We start from the raw sequence: 18,003 nt of genomic DNA on the forward strand, positions 1-18,003 counted from the left end.
GGAGACGGACAAGCGCGTCAATGCCTTGTCTACTCTGGGCGAGGATTCCCACCGTACCCTATCATAGCCAGGAAAGGATACGCCATAAGAATTCTCTTTGGAATCTGCAGTTTCTTGTCTGGAGTTTCCCAAGCTTTTTCAAATTACTCATTTAGCTCATGAGATGGGGGAAAGTTACCTCAGGTTTCTTTTCTTTAAACATGTGTACCCTCGTGTCAGGGACAGAGGGGTCATCTGTGATATGCAAAACATCTTTAATTGCAATAATCATGTAATGAATACTTTTGGCAACCCTTGGGTGTAACCTCGCATCATCGTAGTCGACACTGGAGTCAGACTCCGTGTCGGTATCAGTATCTGCTACTTAGGACAGTGGGCGTTTCTGAGACCCAGAAGGGCCCTGTGACACAGTTAAGGCCATGGATTGACTCCCTGCTTTATCTCTGGACTCTGCTTTGTTCAACCTCTTATGTAATAAAGCCAAACTTGCATTTAAAACATTCCACATATCCAACCAGTCAGGTGTCGGCGTTGCCAACGGAGACACCACAATCATCTGCTCCACCTCCTCCCTAGAAGAGCCTTCCGCTTCAGACATGCCGACACACACGTACCGACACCCCCACACACTCAGGGAAATTTCTATCTGGAGACAGTTCCCCAATAAGGCCCTGTGGAGAGACAGAGAGAGAGTATGCCAGCACACACCCAGTGCCAACTGACACTGGAAACAATTCCCAGATATATGACAATTCCCAGATATATGACAATATACACTCACTGCGCCAATTATAAGTGCCCCCCCCCTCTTTTTGCCCTCTGTCACTGTGTATAGCAGGGGAGAGTCCGGGGAGCCAGCTTCTCTGCAATGTGCTGTGGAGAAAATGGCGCTGGTTAGTGCTGGATGACCAAGCCCCGCCCCCTCAGCGGCGGGCTTCGGTCCCGCTCAAATTTACAAACACTGGCGGGGGACTGTATATCTACTGCCTCCGCAGCCTATATCATATATTAGCCAGTCCTAGAGGTTTATAATTGCTGCCCAGGGAGCCCGCCCGCCGCCCCCCCCCCCCCTGCATCCATCTGTGCATGCAGTGTGTGTTGTGTGTGGGAGCAATGGCGCGCAGCGTTACCGATGCGCGTTACCTCAGAGAAGATCTGAAGTCTTCTGCCGCCTTTGAAGTCTTCTTTCTTCTAATACTCACCCGGCTTCTATCCTCCGGCTCTGCGAGGAGGACGGCAGCGTGTCTCCGAGACGAACGGCGAGGGTGAGACCTGTGTTCCGACCCTCTGGAGCTAATGGTGTCCAGTAGCCTAAGAAGCAGAGCCTATCACTTAAGTAGGTCTGCTTCTCTTTCCTCGATGCAGGGAGCCTGTTGCCAGCAGTGCTCCCTGAAAATAAAAAACCTAACAAAATTCTTTATTCAGAGAAACTCAGGAGAGCTCCCCTGTAACGCACCCAGTCTCCTCTGGGCACAGGATCTAACTGAGGTCTGGAGGAGGGGCATAGAGGGAGGAGCCAGTGCACACCCATTCTAAAGTTCTTTATAGTGCCCATGTTTCCTGCGGAGCCCGTCTATACCCCATGGTCCTTACGGAGTCCCCAGCATCCTCTAGGACGTAAGAGAAATAAACAATGTGCAAACGAATTTGTTTGAATTTACTGCTGGTAACTGAATTCCCCCGAAAAAGTATAAGTGATCAATAGTCAATACAGGGTCAGAAAATAAGATTTTAAACCTACCGGTAAATCTGTTTCTCCTAGTCCGTAGAGGATGCTGGGGACTCCGTAAGGACCATGGGGTATAGACGGGCTCCGCAGGAGATAGGGCACCTAAAAAGAACTTTGACTATGGGTGTGCACTGGCTCCTCCCTCTATGCCCCTCCTCCAGACCTCAGTTAGAGATCTGTGCCCAGAGGAGATGGACAATACAAGGCAGGATTTAGCAATCCAAGGGCAAGATTCATACCAGCCCACACCGATCATACCATGTAACCTGGAACATACATAACCAGTTAACAGTATGAACAAAAACAACAGTAACAGTCCAAGACCGATGTCAACTGTAACATAACCCTTATGTAAGCAACAACTATATACAAGTCTTGCAGAGTTTCCGCACTGGGACGGGCGCCCAGCATCCTCTACGGACTAGGAGAAATAGATTTACCGGTAGGTTTAAAATCTTATTTTCTCTTACGTCCTAGAGGATGCTGGGGACTCCGTAAGGACCATGGGGTTTATACCAAAGCATCCAATCGGGCGGGAGAATGCGGACGACTCTGCAGCACCGACTGAGCAAACGCTAGGTCCTCATCAGCCAGGGTATCAAACTTGTAGAATTTAGCAAAAGTGTTTGACCCCGACCACGTCGCCGCTCGGTAAAGTTGTAAAGCCGAGACGCCTCGGGCAGCCGCCCAAGAAGAGCCCACCTTCCTAGTGGAATGGGCCTTAACCGAATTTGGTACCGGCAATCCAGCCGTAGAGTGAGCCTGCTGAATCGTATTACAGATCCAGCGAGCAATAGTCTGCTTTGAAGCAGGAGCGACAATCTTATTGGCCGCATACAGGACAAACAGCCTCTGTTTTCCTAATTCTATCCGTCCTGGCTACATAAATTTTTAAGGCCCTGACTACGTCCAGGGATCTGGAATCCTCCAGGTCACCGGTAGCCACCGGCACCACTATAGGTTGATTCATATGGAACGACGAAACCACTTTAGGCAAAAATTGCGGATGTTTCCTCAATTCAGCTCGATCCACATGAAAAATCAAGTAGGGGCTCTTGTGTGATAGAGCCGCCAATTCCGACACTCGCCTTGCTGATGCTAAGGCCAACAACATTACCACCTTCCAGGTAAGAAGTTTCAACTCAACCTTGTTAAGCGGTTCAAACCAGTGTGATTTTAGGAACTGCAACACCACGTTCAGGTCCCATGGTGCCACTGGAGGCACAAAAGGGGGCTGGATGTGCAGCACTCCCTTTACAAACGTCTGGACTTCTGGAAGAGAAGCCAATTCCTTCTGAAAGAAAATCGAGAGGGCCGAAATCTGTACCTTAACCGAGCCTAATTTCAGGCCCATATTTATTTATTTATTTATTTATTAACAGTTTCTTATATAGCGCAGCATATTCCGTTGCGCTTTACAATTAGAACAACAGTAATAGAACAAAACTGGGTAAAAACAGACAGACAGAGGTAGGAAGGCCCTGCTCGCAAGCTTACAATCTATAGGGAAATAGGCATAGATACACAAGGATAGATGCCCATATCCACTCCTGTCTGTAGGAAGTGGAGAAGACGACCCAAATGAAAATCTTCCGTAGGTGCATTCTTGGTCTCACACCAAGACACATACTTTCGCCAGATACGGTGATAATGTTTTATCGTCACCTCCTTCCTAGCCTTTATTAAAGTAGGGATGACCTCTTCCGGAATCCCCTTTTCCGCTAGGATTCGGCGTTCAACCGCCATGCTGTCAAACGTAACCGCAGTAAGTCTTGAAATACACAGGGCCCCTGCTGCAACAGGTCTTCCCTCAGAGGAAGAGGCCAGGGGGTCTCCTGTGAGCATCTCTTGTAGTTCCGAGTACCAAGCCCATCGAGGCCAGTCTGGGACAACGAGTATCGTCTGTACTCTTCTTCGTCTTATGATCCTCAACACTTTCGTGATGAGAGGAAGAGGAAGGAACACGTAGACCGATTCGACCACCCACGATGTTACCAGTGCGTCTACTGCTACTGCCCGAGGGTCCCGAGACCTGGCGCAATACCTCCGAAGTTTTTTGTTGAGGCGTGACGCCATCATGTCTATTTGAGGAGTTCCCCAAAGACGTGTTACGTCTGCAAAGACTTCTTGATGAAGTCCCCACTCTCCTGGATGGAGATCGTGTCTGCTGAGGAAGTCTGCTTCCCAGTTGTCCACTCCCGGAACGAAGACAGCCGACAGAGTGCTTACATGATTTTCCGCCCAGCGAAGGATCCTTGTGGCTTCCGCCATCGCAACTCTGCTTCTTGTCCCGCCTTGCGGTTCACATGAGCCACTGCTGTGACATTGTCTGATTGAATCAGAACCGGAAGGTTTCGAAGAAAACTCTCCGCTTGTCGAAGGCCGTTGTAAATGGCCCTGAGTTCCAACACATTGATGTGTAGACAGGACTCCTGGTCTGACCAAAGACCCTGAAAAGTCTTTCCCTGTGTGACCGCTCCCCATCCTCGGAGGCTCGCGTCCGTGGTAACCAGGATCCAGTCCTGAATCCCGAACCGGCGACCCTCCAGCAGGTGAGCACTTTGCAACCACCACAGGAGGGACACTCTGGTTCCTGGGGACAGAGTTATTTTCCGATGTAAATGCAGATGGGACCCGGACCACTTGTCCAGAAGGTCCCATTGAAAAGTCCTTGCGTGGAACCTTCCGAAGGGAATGGCCTCGTAGGCCGCCACCATTTTCCCCAGAACTCGAGTGCATTGGTGACCTGACACCCTTTTCGGTTTTAGCAGGTCTCTGACCATGTTCTGGATGTCTTGGGCTTTCTCTATTGGGAGGAAGACCTTCATTTGTTCCGTATCCAGTATCATACCTAGGAACGGTAGTCGAGTTGTCGGAATCAACTGTGACTTCGGTAGATTTAGAATCCAACCGTGTTGCTGGAGCACTCTCAGAGAGAGCGCCACACTGCTCAGCAATTTCTCTCTTGATCTCGCTTTTATCAGATCATCGTCCAAGTATGGGATAATTGTGACTCCATGCTTGCGCAGGACCACCATCATTTCCGCCATTATCTTGGTGAAAATCCTCGGGGCCGTGGAAAGTCCAAACGGCAACGTCTGAAATTGGTAATGACAATCCTGTACAGCGAATCTCAGGTATTCCTGATGGGGGGCATATATGGGGACATGAAGGTACGCATCCTTTATGTCCAGAGACACCATAAACTCCCCCTCCTCCATGTTGGCTATTATTGATCTGAGAGATTCCATTTTGAATTTGAATCTTTTTATGTACAGGTTTCGGGATTTCAGATTCAAAATCGGTCTGACCGTACCGTCCGGTTTCGGGACCACAAATAGGGTTGAATAGTAACCTCTTCCCTGCTGGTGCAGGGGAACCTTGATTATCACTTGCTGTATACACAGCGTTTGAATTGCAGCTAACACTACATACCTTTCCGATGTGGAAGCTGGTAGGGCCGATTTGAAAAATCGGCACGGGGGCACCTCCTCGAATTCCAATTTGTAACCCATGGAAACTATTTCCAACACACAGGGATTCAGGTCCGAACTGACCCAGGCCTGACTGAAAAGTCGAAGACGTGCCCCCACCGGTGCGGACTCCCTCAGCGGAGTCCCAGCGTCATGCTGTGGGTTTTGGAGCAGCCGGGGAGGAGTTTTGTTCCTGGGCACCTGCCGAAGCAGGTGCTCTCTTGCCTCTGCCCTTACCTCTGGCGAGGAAAGAGAATCCCCGACCTCTTTTGGACTTGTGCGACCGAAAGGACTGCATCTGATTGGGTGTTACTTTCTTTTGCTGTTGGGGAATATATGGTAAAAAATTTGATTTACCTGCTGTAGCTGTGGAAATCAGGTCCGTCAGCCCATCCCCAAACAATACATCACCCTTATAGGGTAGTACTTCCATATGTTTTTTGGAATCCGCATCCCCCGTCCATTGGCGAGTCCATAAGTATCTTCTCGCTGAGATAGACATGGCATTGGCCCTAGAAGCTAGCAATCCAATGTCCCTTTGAGCATACCTCATAAAATAAGACTGCGTCTTTTATATGGGCTAGAGTTAGGAATATAGTATCCTTATCCATAGTGTCAAATTGATCTGTCAGTTCATCTGTTCAAGCTGCAATTGCGCTACACACCCATGCTGACGCAATCGTCGGACTTAACACAGCACCCGTATGAGAATAAATACCCTTTAATGTAGTTTCTTGCCTGCGATCTGCAGGGTTCTTAAGGGCCGCTGTGTCAGGAGACGGTAGCGCCACTTTCTTGGACAAGCGCGTCAGGGCCTTGTCCACAGTGGGGGGTGATTCCCAAATCTCCCCGTCCTGCTTAGGGAAAGGGTATGCCATAAAAATTCTTTTGGGGATCTGCGGTCTCTTTTCCGGAGTCTCCCAAGCTTTTCCAAAGAACTCATTTAATTAATGAGATGTGGGAAAATTAATAATGTTTCTTTTCCTTAAACATGTGTACCCTTGTGTCGGGGACCGAGGGTTTATCCACAATATGAAACACATCCCTTATTGCCACAATCATACACTGAATGGTTTTAGTCACCCTAGGGTGCAATTTTACTTCGTCATAGTCGACACTGGAATCAGAATCGGTGTCGGTAGTAGTGTCTTGTGTTAAGGGACGCTTTTGAGACCCCGACGGGCCCTGTGTGTCGGTCCAATCTGAGGATTGACCGCCTGATGTCCCCCCTAAACCAGCCTTATCAAGCCTTTTATGTAAAGATGCCACACTTGCATGCAACGTATGCCACATGTCCATCCAATCTGGAGTCGGCACAACCGACGGGGACACACCACTCATTTGCTCCACCTCCTCCTTGGAGAAGCCTTCCGCCTCAGACATGTCGACACACACGTACCGACACCCCACACACACAGGGAGTTACCTATAAGGGGACAAAACCCCAACCAGGCCCTTAGGAGAGACAGAGAGAGTATGCCAGCACACACCCAGCGCTTAAAAACACTGGAATATATGACCAGATAGCGCTGTTATATGTATATAATTGTAATCTCCACTCACTGCGTCGCCAAAGTGCCCCCCCTCCTCTTTTTTCCAGCCTGTGAAGCTCAGCAGGGGAGAGAACAGGGAGCCAGCGTTTCCTCATGCAGTCTCTGTGGAGAAAATTGCGCTGGTTAGTGCTGAGGATCAAGCCCCGCCCCCCACCCGACGGCGGGCTTCGGTCCCATCAACTTTCTATAGAAAAATGGCGGGGGTTACCGGATTTACTGTGCCACAGCCTAATCCATGCTTATCAATGCCAAATATGAGGAATATTGCTGCCCAGGGCACCCCCCCCCTGCGCCCTTCAGTGCCTGCTTGTGTGTGTGTGTGTGACTGGGAGCAATGGCGCGCAGCTTACCGCTGCGTGCTTACCTCATGAAGATCTGATGTCTTCTGCCGCCTGATGTCTTCTTTGCCTTCTCATACTTACCCGGCTTCTATCTTCGGCATCTGTGAGGAGGACGGCGGCGCGGCTCCGGGACGAACCCCAGGTGAGACCTGTGTTCCGACTCCCTCTGGAGCGAATGGTGTCCAGTAGCCTTAGAAGCAGTGCCCAACTTGACAAGCCAGCCCTGCTTCTCTCTCCTTGGTCCCACGATGCAGGGAGCCTGTTGCCAACAGGACTCCCTGAAAATAAAAAACCTAACAAAATTCTTTTTCCACAGAAAACTCTGGAGAGCTCTCTGCAGTGCACCCATTCTCCTCTGGGCACAAGATCTAACTGAGGTCTGGAGGAGGGGCATAGAGGGAGGAGCCAGTGCACACCCATAGTCAAAGTTCTTTTTAGGTGCCCTATCTCCTGCGGAGCCCGTTTATACCCCATGGTCCTTACGGAGTCCCCAGCATCCTCTAGGACGTAAGAGAAATTAACAGGTGCAGAAAAAACAGAGTATTTTACACCGAGACGAAGGAGCATTTTAGCATAGGTCACGTGTGGCGATTAGAAGTGTTCAAGGGAATGAGGCACAAAGGCATATCTAGATTCCTGCCAGAAGGTCCACATTCTATCCAATTTTAGGGGGCACTATTGCTTATGATACATAAATCATTTGTGAGAAACGGTTACGTTGACCAGGGACGGGTTGGGATCGGATGTCCGGCGGTGGTGATAGCCGACCGACGCCACGATCCCAACCGTCAGATGGTCAGCGGGGGGGGGTGTGGGAGGAGGGGGGGGGGGACAGCGAGCGCAAGAAGGCCCCTTTGCACGTGGACACTCGAGTGGGAATAAAAGTCAGCATTTGTAGTGGTCAGGATCCCGACCGCTGGTCACATGACTACATCCCCCAGGGACACCCAGTATTTAAAAGGTGGATCAGGCACCATCCATGTGCGAATCCCATCTCAAGCTAGAAGGAGGTCAGACTATGGATACCAAGCATGTAGGCACAGATAAAAGCTCTCATCGAACTGACTTGGTACCAAGTGATTTTCATCTCTTGGACCATCGAAGAATCACCTGGGAGGAAGGTGATTTGAAATAGACGGTGAAGTTCAGTAAGCCATCATGTCCTGGGTTCAGGCGCTTGACACCGATTTCTTCTATGCGGGGATAGAGGCTTTGGTGTCCAGCTGGAACAAATTCTTAGACAAGTATGGGAACTATGTGGAAAAATAATCTGTCCCATGGACATGCTATGATCTATATGTATGAGTTGAATACATTTATGCAATGAGAGGTCTTGCTACCTTATTAACTGAGCCATCCTCGTAGTTCATAGTCATACATATCCAGTAGCATATGATGTATTCAGTTATTCAAAATTAAGAACTGGTTTTATTTATATATATTTCAAAACTTATACCCCTTTCCCTCTGCCTAAAAAAAAAAAAAAAAAAACAGGTAATTTTAGTGTCTACCCGAGATGCGGCTCAATGGAAATGCTTCTAAGGAAAAAATCTCGGGCCTACTGACCCAGGATTTCTTACCGGGTATCAAGAAGGGTTTTAGCAGGTAAAACCCGGTAACACTGCAGTGGAAACCGCTCTTTTTTGACCAAGTTAATTGCAAAAGCCACTGATTCGACCTTCCAGGGCACTGGTTGCTGATGTAATCACCCAAAAACCAAAAAGTAGACGCTTCCACGCTGGGAGAGGCAGTTTTCGGGAAGGCCTAGAACAGGGGTGGGGGAACCTCCGGCCCGCAAGCCATAAAAGGCCTGCAAAGCCGTTTGTTCCGGCATGCTGCTGTGTGTCAGCGAGACACGCCGCCCCCTCAGTCCGGCGGCGGCGTCTCAGATGTCAGGGCAGGGAGGAGAGCGCAGCTATGTCCGGCGGCAGCGGCGGGTAGGATCTAAAACCAGCCGCCGGTTCGTGAGCCAATCAGAGCTCGCGGACCGACAGCCAATCAGGAGCCGCCACTGCCGGTCTGCGAGCTCTGATTGGCTCACAAACCGGCGGCTGGTTTAAGGTCCTACACACCGCTGCCCGACATAGCTGCACTCTCCTCCCTGCCTGGTCCCTGACAGATGACACGACCACCGGACTGAGGACTAAGGGGCAGGAGAGGCGCATACTGCGCTCTCCTCCCCTGACACACAGCAGCAGCGGTGAGCAGCACATTGGGATGAGGGGCATGTGTGGGGCATTTGTGCATCTGGCACTGTGGGGCATTTGTGCATCTGGCACTGCACTGGCATATGTGTATCATGTCCCATTTTAATTGTCCACACCCATTTTTTGGCGCGCGTACTCAGTACCACTAAGGGACATAACTACTGGGGGGCAGGCTAATTTTTAAGTTGATCATTTTTGTATGGCCCCCGAAGGATTTTATAAATATCCAAATGGCCCTTGGTAGAAAAAAAGGTTCCACACCCCTGCCTTAGTAGGAGAGCTGGGCACCCACAGAGCGGGCCTGGAAGGAGAGCTGGCCACACACAGGCTTGGAGAGGCTTTGTGAAACTTAATAAATGCCATTTTTAATGGCATCCACAGGTTTTGCTGGGCTTACCCAGGTTCAGTGGAAATGAAGGCGACCTAGGAAAAACCTGGGATAAGGGTGCAGTGTAAACTCAGGTTTTGTGTGGAAAATGGGGTATTAGATACAGTCATGATTTGAGAAGTTTTCTCATATATTGCAGTGTAAAAGCCTGTCTGATGTTTCAATTCCCTGTATAAAAAGAGTTACATATAAACAGAATAGATACAATGTTAATCACTGCAAGGTCAAGGGGCATGTCTACTCCTATTGTTCAAGTCAAGAAATGTAGTTATTACGCGGATTTATTTATAACCAAAATAAATAGTCCCCACTAAACCATGCAAATATGGAGTTTGTCAGCTCAGACATGTGGTTTTCTACTAAGGCAAGTAACAAGTAGTGAAACGTGCATTTGCGTTTCACTGGCCGACTCTGTTCGCCTTGACTACTTATGATAAACACTGTAGTCAGATGCTGCCAGCTCTCATTGGACTTCTATCGGGACTTTATTAGCGGTATCTTCCTTAATTTTCCTGTGTCATTAAGGTCATCGTTACAATGACATTGATGCCTTGCTGTGGGTGGGAGTGTAGGGTCAAGGTCATCCTGTATTTAGACCATAGGTTCTAAAACTCCTCAAACCAGTGGTTCTCAAACTGTGTGCAGTGGCACCCTGGGGTGCCTTGGGACACTTGCAGGGGTGCTTTGGATTGGTGGCCCAGGAACAATTCAAATTATTTATGGTCAATGTTATAGGCAAAACCAGTACTTGTGGCTGTCAATCATAAAACATGTGGACAAACAGAAGCAAATCTTGTCCCTCACCACACAATTGAACCTTAGAATGACATATACACACAATTTACTTAATTTAATATTTCTGTCTAAATTTCTCAATAAGAAACTTTTGGCCTAGGGGAGCCGAGAATTTTTTTTTAATACTTTAGGGCGCCGTGATTCAAAAAAGTTTGGAAACCACTATCTCAAACAGTTCATGTTTTCCAGGTTTCCGCACAGAATCAGAAGTGAAATAATTAGCTCCACTTGTGGCTCTTTTAAAATGTGTCCGTGAGTAATAAATACACCTGTGCACCTGCTGGGCCTGGAAAATGTGAAATGTTTGGGTTACTGAAGACAGAGTTTGAGAACCACTGATTTAGACTATCTGCAGGATGTAATTGAGTCCACGATTGCCGGAGGTGTGGGCTGCCGACAATCACTTTCAAGGCAAACCTGACAGACGCGGCTCACTATGATTGCATGCTTCAGTATGAATAAGTGTAATGGATCAGTCATATTTCCTTCACAGACGTGTTTCAACCAGACATAAGTCTTTGTCAAGGTGAGAGGTCTCATACTGGAGCACACTATCACTGGGAACGGCGTTAATCGGTTGCAGGATTGCCGACCAAGTGATATGGCTTTCATATGTTATTCTCTATGTATGATATAGTTTCTTGTGATCTATTCATCTGTTTATTTGATATATATCCTTTGATTTAATGGATATCCTTTGCCTTCATTACAAGCTTTTTATATGGGAGAAAAAATGGGCCATATAACAGGAGGAGATACTTTTAAGCATCACAAAGAAACCACTATATGAATGTTCAGGATTGTTGAGAGTACAGTACAGACAACCATCGGAAATAACAATACATCATGGTGATATGTTTGTTACCTTCCTCCAAGTGGTGGATAGGCATATTACACTGAGTGTTCCTTGTGTCTTTATTTTTCTATATATGAATGTCCACCAACGAAAAAAAAAGAACTGGCCTACAAGATTCATTGGGGGAGATTCAAATGTTTGAAAAATTGGTTGGGAGTCTGTTTTCTCCTATTAGATAGGAAAAAAACAGACTCCCAACTGACTTTTCAAACATTTGAATCTCCCCCATTGAATCAAGTTGGATGGACTGAGTGTGATCTCTTGGGAACATTGTGTTAATTCACCTAGTTGTGTCTGAAATTGGGCTGAGCGCCAGACCAGTTAGTTGTATTATTTTTTTGATGCCAGAAAGATTTGGTGGCCTAATTATACAGGCGGCAGCAAAGGCCATGTCGTTTGCTCTTTGAAACATATTTATTCTTATTTCTTCCTATGCAACAGCACAAATCTAACAATGATTTGCATGGGATAGACTATCTATGCACAAAGGAGCACAACTTTTCCACTGTGAGGTTTAGGAAGGTCATGCGTCTTACTGCCAATTTACATTAAGTTTAAACACACAAGGATAATGCATGCACAGTGCTTTGAAAGCTATATATGGATACACACAATTCATCAATTCCATTTCATCTCTTTTGCTTCATGCACATTTCCAATATTACTTACTTTTTCAAGATGTCCTGCTTTTTCTGTTCATCTGACGTTGGAAGGCCCATTGATTTCTGTCTCTGATCATACATCATTTTTTCTACCATACTGCGAGTTTCTCCATCTAAATCAGAAAGCTAAAGACAGTTGTGCAGAAGGTGAGCAAAGAGTTTTGATATCTAACTACCAGGTTACTGCCCTATTTACATAGAACATAGTGAATATGGCTTGCAGCCACAATATTAGTAAAAAATCAAGTGGACATACCTTTGAGTTCTCAGGGTTAATTTTCTTGGTATTCAATTCTGGTTCTGTCTGTATAACACGGCTCCACCATTCCATTGTGTTGATCTGCAAAGAGACTGTCCTCGTCAGAAAACTATCTTAACATAATGACTGACAAACAGACATTTAAAAAATTTTTTTTGATTTCTGGATAATTAAAATAAATACCTTTCAAATTTCTTTTAAACCCCCCCCCCCCCAAAAAAAAAAGAATTTAGATACTCCTTAACCCATTTCAGCCCGCGTGAGTAGTTTTCGGTTTTTCATTATACTGAAAAAAATAAAAAAAAATTCCACCAGATTTTTCTTAATTGGGTCAAAATTAGTCATCCCTCAAAAAATCTTGAAGAATGTGTAGAAAACTACCCATCCGGTCCAAAATGGGTTGGGAAATGGCTTCAGGATTTTTTCACAGAATCAGTTTTCCTCCCATTACCAGATATAAAGAATGGAATTCAAATGTTTGAAAAGTCAGTTGGGTGTCTGTTTTTTTCCTATCTAATAGACAGGAAAAAACGGACTACCAACTGACTTTTCAAACATTTGAATATCCCCCCAAGAGTGGCACTTTCCTGACAAAGAATGAGGACGTAAAGACAAAGAACAAATTCGAAAATTTATTGATTGTATCAAGGCTATTCTGCTCAAACATACAGTGCATCTGAAAAGTATTCACAGCACTTCACTTATTCCACATTTTGTTATGTTACAGCCTTATTCTGAAATGGAATACATTAGTTTTTTCCCTCGAAATTCTGCACACAATACCCCATAATGACAAATGAAAAAAGTGTGCTCAATACTCTGTTGATGCACCTTTGGCAGCAATTACAGCCTCAAGTCTTTTTGAATATGATGCCACAAGCTTGGCACACCTATCTTTGGGCAGTTTTGCCCATTCCTCTTTGCAGCACCTCTCAAGCTCCATCAGGTTGAATGGGAAGCGTCAGTGCACAGCCAATTTTCAGATCTCTCCAGAGATGTTCAATCGAATTCAAGTCTGGCCTCTGGCTGGGCCACTCAAGGACATTCACAGAGTTGTCCTGAAGCCACTCCTTTGATATCTTGGCTGTGTGCTTAGGGTCGTTGCCCTGCTGAAAGATGAGCTGTCACCCCAGTCTGAGGTCAATAGCGCTCTGGAGCAAGTTTTCATCCAGGATGTCTCTGTAGATTGCTGCATTCATCTTTCCCTCTATCCTGACTAGTCTCCCAGTTCCTGCCGCTGAAAAACATCCAAACAGCACAATGCTGCCACCACCACGCTTAACTGTAGGGATGGTATTGGCCTGGTGATGAGCGCCACCTGGTTTCCTCGAAACATGATGCCTGGCATTCACATTAAAGAGTTCAATCTTTGTCTCATCAGACCAGAGAATTTTGTTTCTCGTGGTCTTAAGAGTCCTTCAGGTGCATTTTGGCAAACTCCAGGCGGGCTGCCATGCGCTTTTTACTAAGGAGTGGCTTCTGTCTGGCCACTTTACCATACAGGCCTGATTGGTGGATTGCTGCAGAGATGGTTGTCCTTCTGGAAGGTTCTCCTCTCTCCACAGAGGAATGCTGTATCTCTGACAGAGTGACCATCGGGGTCTTGGTCACCTCCCTGACTAGGGCCCTTCTCCCTCGATCGCTCAGTTTAGATGGCCGGCCAGCACTACTAAGAAGAGTCCTGGTGGTTCACAAATTCGGATGATGCAGGCCACTGTGCTCATTGGCACCTTCAAAACAGCAGATATTTTTCTGTACCCTTCCCCAGATTTGTGCCGAGACAATCCTGTCTCGTAGGTCTACAGACAATTCATTTGACTTCATGCTTAGATTGTGCTCAGACATGCACTGTCAAGTGTGGGAACTTATATAGACAGGTGTGTGCCTTTCCAAATCATGTGTAGTCAACTGAATTTACCACAGGTGGACTCCAATTAAGCTGTAGGAACATCTCAAGGATGATCAGTGGAAACAGGATGCACCCGAGCTCAATTTTGAGCTTCATGGCAATGGCTGTGAACACTTATGTACATGTGATTTCTTAGTTTTTTATTTTTAAGAAATTTGCAAAAATAAAAAATAAAAATTTACATTGTCATTTGGGTATTGTGTGTAGAATTTTGAGAGAAAAAATTAATTTATTCCATTTTGGAATAAGGCTGTAACATAACAAAATGTGAAGCGATGTAAATACTTTCCAAATTCACTGTATATATATATGCATTTTTTAAATTATTACACCAGAGGGCGCCAGTCTTCACATGCTTTCAAATCTGTTTTTACAAATTAAGTGCTAAAATGTTCTCCAACAGCTAATTCATAACAAAAACAAAACCAACCATATTTGTGAAATTTGGTCAGTCTCCTCCTTAAGGCACTGCTGCTGTCATCAATGTCTGAAGGCATCTGTTTATGCACAGCACTCTCAGGCTGGGTACATACTACGCACTGTTCGTAGCAGAGCCGATGCAACGGAAGCTGGTATTGGCAAGTGCATAGACACTGCCATGCTGTGTCCTCGTTGGTGATGTTTTTCGTCAGCCCTGCAGCAGGGCCGTCCAAAAGATGTCACTGACGTCCGTGGGGGTGCACAAAGAGAGCGTACACATTTACCAATATGGCCAATATATCGTTCCAATCCAAACGATAAATAGGTGTGTACCCAACTTTAATGTCATACCACAGCCAGCATTTCAACAAGGTAGCCGTCTAGATCTTGACTTGGCCATTATAGTATCCAACTCACATTCCTGGGAATATTAGCAACTTTCTTCATTATTCTCCCATTGAAAATATGTACTCTGTAAAAGGATGGACTTCATACTGTCTGGAATTTATCTTATAATCCTTTCCATACTACGGAACATTAACACTTTATTATCTGTAATGATTGCAAAGTTCTCATCTTTACAGGTGCCAACATAAACCTAAATGTTCCAGACTGAGTTGCCAAAAGTTAAAGGGAAAGATGTATGAAGCAGTGAAGAGAGTGCAGAAGTGAGCTGGCGGAGAAGTTGTCCATGGGAACCATGTCAACTTTGAGATAACATTTATCAAGTGAATTCCAATAAATTATATGGAGTAGCTGATTGGTTGCCACTGGCTCACTTCTCCACTCTTTTCACTGCTTCATACATCTCCCCCAAAGCTTTATGTAGAGAGCTGGTAGCACTAGATGATAGATAAATAACTAAATTAACTGATGTTGATCATCAGCATCTGACAAAAAATAAATGGGAACTGCAAGGGTGTACTTTTTACTTGAATATACAATGATTAAGTCATATTAGTTTTTTGGGGGGTTATATTTCACAGTCCTAAAATTTAATAACCTTTGACTAGATTGTTATTATAGCCTATGTAAAAACAAAAAATTGTAAACGGGGTACATTTTCCTTTTCACATGAATGTGATACCAAACATTCTCCTCACCTTTTCTAGATGAACGGTTACTATTTTGCCATCCTCTATTAACCATGAGCAGTCTTCCACTTTAATGTCATTATAGAGCTCACCATCCAGCACAGGCTTTTGGCCTTTAATGCCAATACTGAGCCTCCGACACCGTATATCCACTTGCACATCCTTACTCTTCAGGCGGAAAGAAACAGGGAACGGAATAACCAGCTGTAGGAGAAAGTAAGCAAGTGACTATGAGTGAGAATATTTTACCTCTATAGGTTATTTCACACCAAGGGGCCGATTCAGTATAGAAAGCTGAAGTGCGTAAATCGCTATTTGGGGGTGGCGACGTGGTGTTTTGGGGGTGCAGTCCGGACAATGCAGACATTTCCAGACCATTTGCAGGGAGGGCCGCGGCAGCAGTTTGACATTTGATGCAGCCGCTACATCCCAAGACAGTCTAATACTCCTCTGTAATTAAAAACACTCAGTTTTTTTAAATGTGACACAAATGGTCGAGGGACAGGTATGGTTTGGGTGGGCTTAACTTAGTGACCAATGGGCTTTTCTTCACCATTTAAAGTCCACCCAAACCGATCTTGTCCCCGGATCCAGGAAAATGTAAAAGGCGGACCTAGTTAACACAACTGACGTATCTTTCCACATGGAGCAACTTTCCACTTAAGTTTATGCGCCTGCACATAAGTGGGAGCAGGCGCTGGCTGTAGAATCTCGTCCCCACACACACCTAAAGAGAAACATGCATTCCAGTGAACTGGAAAAAAAATAAGAATTTACTTACCGATAATTCTATTTCTCGGAGTCCGTAGTGGATGCTGGGGTTCCTGAAAGGACCATGGGGAATAGCGGCTCCGCAGGAGACAGGGCACAAAAAAGTAAAGCTTTACTAGGTCAGGTGGTGTGCACTGGCTCCTCCCCCTATGACCCTCCTCCAGACTCCAGTTAGGTACTGTGCCCGGACGAGCATACACAATAAGGGAGGCATTTTGAATCCCGGGTAAGACTCATACCAGCCACACCAATCACACCGTACAACTTGTGATCTAAACCCAGTTAACAGTATGATAACAGAAAGGGCCTCTTAAAGATGGCTCCTTAACAATAACCCGAATTAGTTAACAATAACTATGTACAAGTATTGCAGATAATCCGCACTTGGGATGGGCGCCCAGCATCCACTACGGACTCCGAGAAATAGAATTATCGGTAAGTAAATTCTTATTTTCTCTATCGTCCTAAGTGGATGCTGGGGTTCCTGAAAGGACCATGGGGATTATACCAAAGCTCCCAAACGGGCGGGAGAGTGCGGATGACTCTGCAGCACCGAATGAGAGAACTCCAGGTCCTCCTTTGCCAGGGTATCAAATTTGTAAAATTTTACAAACGTGTTCTCCCCCGACCACGTAGCTGCTCGGCAGAGTTGTAATGCCGAGACCCCTCGGGCAGCCGCCCAAGATGAGCCCACCTTCCTTGTGGAGTGGGCTTTTACAGTTTTAGGCTGTGGCAGGCCTGCCACAGAATGTGCAAGTTGAATTGTGTTACAAATCCAACGAGCAATCGACTGCTTAGAAGCAGGTGCGCCCAACTTGTTGGGTGCATACAATATAAACAGCGAGTCAGATTTTCTGACTCCAGCCGTCCTTGAAATGTATATTTTTAAGGCTCTGACAACGTCCAACAACTTGGAGTCCTCCAAGTCGCTAGTGGCCGCAGGCACCACAATAGGTTGGTTCAGATGAAATGCTGATACCACTTTAGGGAGAAAATGCGGACGAGTCCGCAGTTCTGCCCTATCCGAATGGAAGATTAGATAAGGACTTTTATAAGATAAAGCCGCCAATTCAGATACTCTCCTGGCAGAGGCCAGGGCTAGTAACATAGTCACTTTCAATGTGAGATATTTCAAATCCACCTTTTTCAATGGTTCAAACCAATGGGATTTGAAGAAATCTAAAACTACATTTAGATCCCACGGTGCCACCGGAGGCACCACAGGAGGCTGTATATGCAGTACTCCCTTGACAAAAGTCTGGACCCCAGGGACAGAGGCCAATTCTTTTTGGAAGAATATTGACAGGGCCGAAATTTGAACCTTAATGGATCCCAATTTGAGACCCATAGATAATCCTGATTGCAGGAAATGTAGGAAACGACCCAGTTGGAATTCCTCCGTCGGAACACTCCGATCCTCGCACCACGCTACATATTTTCGCCAAATGCGGTGATAATGTTTCACGGTGACTTCCTTCCGTGCCTTAATCAAGGTAGGAATGACTTCTTCTGGAATGCCTTTCCCTTTTAGGATCTGGCGTTCAAC

The 18,003-nt window shown here is 46.1% G+C and overlaps 1 protein-coding gene across 3 annotated transcripts in view; it reads right to left on the minus strand.

Annotated features, from left to right (window-relative positions):
* The window catches only part of NUDC (nuclear distribution C, dynein complex regulator), a 92,098-nt gene that overhangs the window by 23,678 nt on the left and 50,417 nt on the right, over positions 1–18,003 (minus strand). For all 3 annotated transcript variants that reach the window (XM_063954709.1, XM_063954707.1, XM_063954708.1), the window contains exons 6-8: positions 15,696–15,890; positions 12,261–12,344; positions 12,012–12,130 (exon numbers count right to left, since the gene is read on the minus strand). In XM_063954709.1, coding sequence (XP_063810779.1) covers positions 12,012–12,130; positions 12,261–12,344; positions 15,696–15,890 — 398 coding nt within the window. The remainder of the gene's footprint in view (positions 1–12,011; positions 12,131–12,260; positions 12,345–15,695; positions 15,891–18,003) is intronic.

This window comes from Pseudophryne corroboree, chromosome 2 (genome assembly GCF_028390025.1).
Source record: "Pseudophryne corroboree isolate aPseCor3 chromosome 2, aPseCor3.hap2, whole genome shotgun sequence".
In the NCBI taxonomy this organism is placed as follows: Eukaryota; Metazoa; Chordata; class Amphibia; order Anura; family Myobatrachidae; genus Pseudophryne; species Pseudophryne corroboree.